Genomic DNA, 7,430 nt, shown 5'->3' with positions numbered 1-7,430 from the left:
TGGGGGCGTCCATGGAGATGTGTCTGAAACAGCGCAGAAGGGCATGCGGATCTGAGGGAAACGTGACTCTAGAGCTGGTTTACTGACTGGAGGGTTGAGGCAGTATTGTGAGAGCCAGAACACTCGTGCTGCCGGTCTAAGGCTCAGTTTTTCCCATCTGCGAAATGGGTTTTTTTTTAAAGTGAGGCCTCTCGGAGAAGTAGCTAGGAGCGGGCACCAGCTGCTGCGGTTTGGATGGGATGCTGCTGGGAGGGAGGGTCGGGAGGTGAGCTGTCCGGGGTCCTCCGGGTTCCGGGGACAGCACTGCCCCCTGGCGGCGATGCTGCCGGCGACAGGCTGGCGACGGGGCGGGCGGCGGCGGCGAGTCGACTTCATGCACGGGCTGGGCTGCCGGCTATTCAGCGTCTGTGGGTCGGACTGGGACTGACCACGTCGCCCGGGACCTTTCAGGCTGCAGACAGCATGGTAGGTGGGATGGGCGCAGAGCACTGGGTACCAACGGCGCGGGGCCCAGGGTGAACTGGATGGGAGGACCACCGTGGGGTGCAGGGGGGGGGTGGCATCTCGCAGCCTCTCACGGGCACCAGGGCTGCAGCGAGTGACCCTTCCTCGGGGAGTGCAGCGTCCTCGCGCCCCCAGCTCCCGCCCCCTGTGCTGGGGGGGGGTGAGTAAGGCTGGGCAGGAGCAACCTTCCAGGGAACCCTGGAGGTGGCAGTGCCAAGGGTGTCAAGCGTGCAGACTTTAAATCCCTCTTGACAGAAAACAGAACCAACTTTTGAATCAAGCACCGATTTCAGTCTTTTCGCTCCCTCACTGAACCCCCGTGGCTTTTACAAGGTCACTATGCCCTGTGGGTGTCAGGTGTTGCCCTTGGCCAGTTTTTTTTTTTTTTTTTTTTTTTATGTGTATTAAACTTCTGGATCCTCTGTCCCTAATTGGATAGGCTGGGCCTGTACCCAGGCAGCTGCTTCCAGGGCCCTTGCTCTTAAAGTGCATGCAACTCTGCCAGCTGTCTTGAATGGGAGACACCTGGAGACACTTCTGATGGCAAAGCTCATGCTTGCGGTGGGGACTTGTCATTTAGTCAAAGGTTGTGAGATTTAAAACAAAGGCTCAATTTTATCACTCTTTAAAAAGAATTTTTATTATTTATTATTTGATTTTTTTTTTTTTTTTCGAGGTAGAGTATCACTCTAGCTCAAGCTAACCTGGAATTCACTCTCAGTGATCCTCCTACACCTCTGCCTCCCATGTGCTGGTAAAAAAATTTATTTATTTATTTATTTATTTGATACAGTGAATGTATAAGGGAATGCCAGGGCCTCTTGCCGTTGCTAATGAGCTCCAGATGCATGCACCACTTTGTGCATCTGGCTTTATGTGGATGCTGGGGAAACCTAACCTGGCTGGACCAGTAGGCTTTGCAAGCAAGCACCGTTAACCGCTGAGCCGTTTCTCCAGCCCCCAGTATTATCACTTAAGATGTGTGCATTTTTACTATTGTGCAACTGTAGTGCACTTTACAGTGGGTGCTTTTATTTCTCAGCACCTTCGATGTGATGAGCCAGGACACAGCCAGAATTCTCTAAGTGACTTCTCTGGGCCTCTCTCTCTCCCCTCTCTCTCTATTCCACAGACTCCGCTCTGCCTCAACTGTTCCATCTTCCCGGGAGACCTGTCCCCGGAAGGTGCGAGCCTCTCCATTTCCTGCAATGACAGTGAGGCCAGGGGCCCCTTTGATCCTGAAGACTTGAACTTGACCGATGAGGCCCTGAGGCTCAAGTACCTGGGGCCAAAGCAGACAGAGCTGTTCCTGCCCATCTGTGTCATGTACCTCCTGATCTTCGTGGTGGGCACGGTGGGCAATGGGCTGACCTGCACAGTCATCTTGCGCCACAAAGCCATGCACACGCCCACCAACTTCTACCTCTTCAGCCTGGCCGTGTCTGACCTGCTGGTGCTGCTGGTGGGCCTGCCCCTGGAGCTCTATGAGATGCAGCACAATTACCCCTTCCTGCTGGGCGCTGGCGGCTGCTACTTCCGCACGCTGCTCTTTGAGACCGTCTGCCTGGCCTCGGTCCTCAATGTCACCGCCCTGAGCGTGGAGCGCTACGTGGCCGTGGTGCACCCGCTCAGAGCCAGGTCTGTGGTGACGCGGGCCCGTGCGCGCCGCATGCTGGGGGCCATCTGGGTCCTCGCAGTGCTCTGCTCTCTACCCAACACCAGCCTGCATGGCATCCAGCAGCTGCACGTGCCCTGCCGCGGGCCGGTGCCCGACTCGTCCGTGTGCACGCTCGTCCGCCCCCGGTTCGTCTACAACCTCGTGGTGCAGACCACCACGCTGCTCTTTTTCTGCCTGCCCATGGCCACCATCAGCGTGCTGTACCTGCTCATCGGGATGCAGCTGCGGCGGGAGAGGGTGCTGCTAAGCTGCCAGGCCAAGGGCAGGAGCGCCTCGGAGGCCAGGGCCCGCAGGGACTCTGGAAGAGCCCACCTTCAGGACAGGAGCCGGAGACAGGTGACCAAGATGCTCTGTAAGTTCACTGTTGGGGGTGGCACTGAGCCTCTCAGGGCCTGAGGAGGGAGCCGATTGGTTGTTGACTTCCCCTACCCCCCTCCCCACCCAACTCCACACTTTTTTTGGGGGGGGAGGTCGAAGTTTCAAGATGGGTCTCCTTCTAACCCAGGCTGACCTCCAATTCACTCTGTATTCTCAGGGTGGCCTTGAGCTCACGCAGATCCCCCCACCTCTGCTTCCCAAGTGCGCCACCAAGCCTGGCTCATGTAGAACTTTTGCTTACCAGACTGAGGTGAATGGCTCATGGACAGCTACTTAATTGGTGGGGTTAGTGTACAATGTAACTTCAGGGTTCTTTGTTCAAACAACTGTGAAGCATGGTCTGGGGTGCAGCTCAGCGGTTATAGTGCTCCCCTAGCCTGCACAAAGCCCTGCGTTTGAGCCTCAGCGCTGAGCAGCACCGGCTATGGGAAAGTCGCAGGGAAGAGTTCTGATTGGTTTGTCTTACATTGCTGCCCACCACCCCCCTTGGAGCCAGATGGTGGGACATGGTCAGTGCCCCCAAAAGGGGCAGGAGGGCGGTAAGAATGGGGCAGTGGTGATTTCCTCCCTCCATGCCACAGCTGCATTTTCTCTTTCTTTCTCTCTTAAATTTTTTTATTTTTGGTTTTTCGAGGTCGGGTCTCACTCTGGCCCAAGCTGACCTGGAATTAACTCTGTAGACTCAGGGTCTCAGGATGGCCTTGAACTCATGGCAATCTTTTTTTTTTTTTTTTTTTTTTTTTTTTTTTTTTTTTTGAGGTAGGGTCTTGCTCTAGCCTGGGCTGACCTGGAATACACTATGTAGTCTCAGGCTGACCTTGAACTCACACCGGTACTCCTACCTCTACGTCCCAAATTCCAAACGCTGTGTTTTCTGGAAGCCTTGGGGAGAGACCTTTCGTGCTGGTTGTCAGGAGATGCGTTCTGAGTGAGTGGAGCACAGTGGAGCCAGGGCAGGAAGGAGGACTGCAGCAGGCAAGGCATGTCCTGCTGGGTCCAGCTCTGGACCTTGCTGCGGCAGTGACACCTGCCTTTTCTTCCAAACCCATGGACCTGGGGGAACGAACCTTCCCGATCTCCCTGCTCCCAGCTTAGTACCCCTTCCTCCAAGCCAGGGCTGGACAGGGCGCTGACAATTAGACAGCTGTCGAGCATCCTCAGATCCAGGATCCTTTGTGGGCCCTTTTGCTGAGATGGGCCTGGCGCGAACTGTTGTTTGCCTCTCTGTTCTGCCAGGTGAATGAGGCCTGAACTACAGTTTGCTCCCCTCCTGCCCACTGTTCCTTCCACACCCCCAAACCCAAGCAGAGTCCGCAGCAGGCTCACCTTGGACCCTCTCACCCCAAGAAGGAAGCATCCTTGCTTGCTGGCTTAGGAGTCATCTCCTTCCTCCCACCTTCCCTCTCTCCAGTCTACGGGCCTCACTCTAGCTCAGGCTGTCCTGGAATTCATTATGTATTCTCAGGGTGGACTTGAACTCATAGTGGCCCTCCTACCTCTGCCTCCTAAGTGCTGGGATTAAAGGCGTGTGCCACACCCTGCTTGCCCAAGGACTGGGTCTGTCCTAAATAAATAAATAATATTGTTTAAAAAAGTGGACTGAAGCCTTTGGTCAACTGGAGCTAGAGTGAGACCCTACATGGAAAAAGGGAGAGAGAGACACACACAGAAGGGCTGGAGAGATGGCTTAGTTAAGGTGCTTGCCTGGGAAGCCTAAGAACTCAGGTTTGATTCCCTGGTACCAACATAAGCCAGATACACAAGGTGGCACATGTGTCTGGAGTTCGTTTGCAGTGGCTAGAGGCCCTGGCACATTCATTCTCTCTTTTTTTTACTGCTTCTGTCTCTCTCTCAAATATATTTATATATAGTTGTTGTTTTTTCAAGGTAGGGTCTCACTCTAGCTCAGGCTGACCTGGAGCTCACTATGTAGTCTCAGGGTAGCCTTGAACTTATGGTGATCCTCCTAACTCTGCCTCCCAAGTACTGGGATTAAAGACATGTGCCACCAAATAATACATATTTTTTTTAAAAAGTCATACTGGGGGAGGTAATATAATGGAGAATAGAATTTCAAAGAGGAAAGTGTGGGGGGGGTAGGAAGGATATTACCATGGGATATATATATATATATATATTTTTTTTTTTTTATTTGAGAGCTACAGACACAGAGAGAAAGACAGATAGAGGGAGAGAGAGAGAATGGGTGCGCCAGGGCTTCCAGCCTCTGCAAACGAACTCCAGATGCGTGCGCCCCCTTGTGCATCTGGCTAACATGGGACCTGGGGAACCGAGCCTCAAACCGGGGTCCTTAGGCTTCACAGGCAAGCGCTTAACTCCTAAGCCATCTCTCCAGCCCACCATGGGATATTTTTTATAATCATGGAAAATGTTAATAAAAATTGTGAAAAGAAAAAAAGTAAAAAATAAATAAAAATAAAAAGTCATACTGGGTGTGGTGGGACACGCCTTTAATCCCAGAATTTGGGAGTCCAATGTAGGAGGATTGCTGTGAGTTTGAGGCCACTCAGACTATATGTGAATTCCAGGTCAGCTTGTGCTAGAGTACGATCCTACCTTGAAAAACCGAAATAATAATAACAAAGAGAAGTCATTTAAAAAGAGAGCCGAATGGTGCTGGAAAGAAGTGACTAGAGTACCAAGTAACATCTCGATCACACCTTCAAAGGCTCAGGGTCTAATGCGGAAGAGGTGGTGGAAAGAATGTAAGAGCCAAAGGAAGGGTAGGACTCCTTACAACATGCTCCCTCCAGACACACAAAATGGCCTTGAGATCCATGACCTCATAGTGCCTGACACTACCTACACAAGACCATTATAAGAGGAGGGAAAGATCATGACATCAAGATAAAAGGGAGACTTATTGAGATGGGGAGGGGATATGATGGAGAATGGAATTTCAAAAGGGAATAGTGGGGGGGGGGAAGGAGGGTATTACCATGGGATATTTTTTATAATCATGGAAAATGTTTTTAAAAATTGAGAAAAGGGCTGGAGAGATGGCTTAGCGGTTAAGTGCTTGCCTGTGAAGCCTAAGGACCCCGGTTCGAGGCTCGATTCTCCAGGACCCACGTTAGCCAGATGCACAAGGGGGCACATGCGTCTGGATTTCTTTTGCAGTGGCTGGAGGCCCTGGTGCGCCCATTCTCAATCTCACTCTCTCTACCTGCCTCTTTCTCTGTCACTCTCAAATAAATAAATAAATAAAAATGAACGAAAAAATTTAAAAAAAGTATCAGGTGGACACCAATTTGTTAAAAAAAATTGAGAAAAAATAAAATAAGATTTAAAAAAAAAAGAAAAAAAAAAGAGAGCCTTTAATCGCAGCACTTGGAATGCAGAGGTAGGAGGATTGCCATGAGTTAGAGGCCACCCTGAGACTCTATAGTGAATTCCAGATCAGCCTGGGCTAGAGTGAGACCCTACCTCGAAAAACCAAAAAATAAAATAAAAAAGAGTGACAGCCAGAGAAAAAGAATGAGAGAGAGGGGACTGGAGGGGTGGCTTAATGGTTAAGGCATTTGCCTGCAAAGCCAAAGGATCCACATTAGCCAGATGCACAAGGGGGCACATGTGCCTGGAGTTTGTTTGCAGTGGCTAGAGGCCCTGGCGTGCCCATTCATTCTCTCTCTCTCCCTTTCTCTGTCAAATAAATAAATAAATAAATAAATAAATAAATAAATAAATAAATAAATAAAAGAAAAAGAAAGAAAGAAAGAGAGAAAGAAAGAAAGAGAGAGAGGAAGAAACTGGGAGCCACCTTCTGCAGAATTTAACCCAGATCATTTGGCTTTGCAGGTAAGTGCCTAACAGCCAGGGTTCATTTCCCCAGCACCCAGGTAAAGGTAGATGCCCAAGGTGGCTCTTGTGTTTGGAGTTCCTTCGCAGCGGCCCCTGTCTGTGTTCTTGCAGTCGTACTGGTCCTGGTGTTTGGCGTCTGCTGGGCCCCGTTCCATGCTGACCGCCTTATGTGGAGCTTCGTGTCCCACTGGACCGAGCGTCTGCTCCTGGCCTTCCAGTACGTGCACATCGTCTCTGGCATCTTCTTCTACCTCAGCTCAGCCGCCAACCCGGTGCTCTACAGCCTCATGTCCAGCCGCTTCCGAGAGACCTTCCGGCAAGCGCTGGGCCTTGGGGGCCGGTGCCACCGCCTCCGACCCCATCACAGCTCCCACAGCCTCAGCAGGCTGACCACGGGCAGTACCCTGTATGATCTGGGGTCCCGGGGCAACAGGACGGGGCCGCCGGCTGAGAATGGAGGCCCCGAGTGGCAGCGAGAGACAGACCTGTCCTGAGCGGGACATGGAGGGTGTCATGCCGGTGGAGGGAGCAGCCACACGTAGCTTCCCCCTTGGAGAGGACGCACCCCCAATTCAGCCTGGAAACTGATCAGCACCCCGGCGACTCCTACCCCTGCCCAGTTGCTGTGTGACCACGTGATCCTCTGAGCAAAACCACTGTTGCCGCTTTCACCAGAGGCAGCTGCGGTCATGGAGGGGACACCCACGAGAGCTGGCCCGTGGATGTTCCCCCATAGAGGGAGAGCGAGGGGAGCCGAAGGGTTCAATGGCTGCAGGGATCCAAGGTGCGCGGGGCCAGCTGTACACGATGGTGGGTGAGGTGTTGCGGTCTCAGGAGGTGACAGATGATGTAGAGGGTGGAAGGTAAGGGATGGGGAGCGCCATCTGTCCATCATCCACGCTGGGAAGAGACCTTAAGCTGCAAAGATTGCTCTGGAGTCCCCATGACCCTGTAAGTAAACCTTCATTCATAGCCTGCAGGGAAACCCAATGGACTCACTGGTTTCACCAGGGCACACTTTGGTGGAATCAAACATTAGTCATTCAGG

At 52.2% G+C, this 7,430-nt stretch overlaps 1 protein-coding gene across 1 annotated transcript; it reads left to right on the top strand.

Moving 5' to 3' along the window:
• The first annotated feature begins 234 nt into the window (after nucleotides 1-234).
• Nmur1 (neuromedin U receptor 1) lies at nucleotides 235-6,876 on the top strand. The gene is made up of 3 exons (XM_012949751.2): nucleotides 235-465; nucleotides 1,637-2,534; nucleotides 6,494-6,876. The coding sequence occupies exons 1-3, from the start codon at nucleotides 235-237 to the stop codon at nucleotides 6,874-6,876; spliced, it is 1,512 nt and encodes a 503-aa protein (XP_012805205.2).
• Nucleotides 6,877-7,430: the final 554 nt, after the last annotated feature.

Source organism: Jaculus jaculus, chromosome 4 (assembly GCF_020740685.1).
Source record: "Jaculus jaculus isolate mJacJac1 chromosome 4, mJacJac1.mat.Y.cur, whole genome shotgun sequence".
Classification (NCBI taxonomy): domain Eukaryota; kingdom Metazoa; phylum Chordata; class Mammalia; order Rodentia; family Dipodidae; genus Jaculus; species Jaculus jaculus.
The sequence above is the reverse complement of the archived record's forward strand: the minus strand, read 5'-3'. Positions and strand labels throughout refer to the sequence as shown.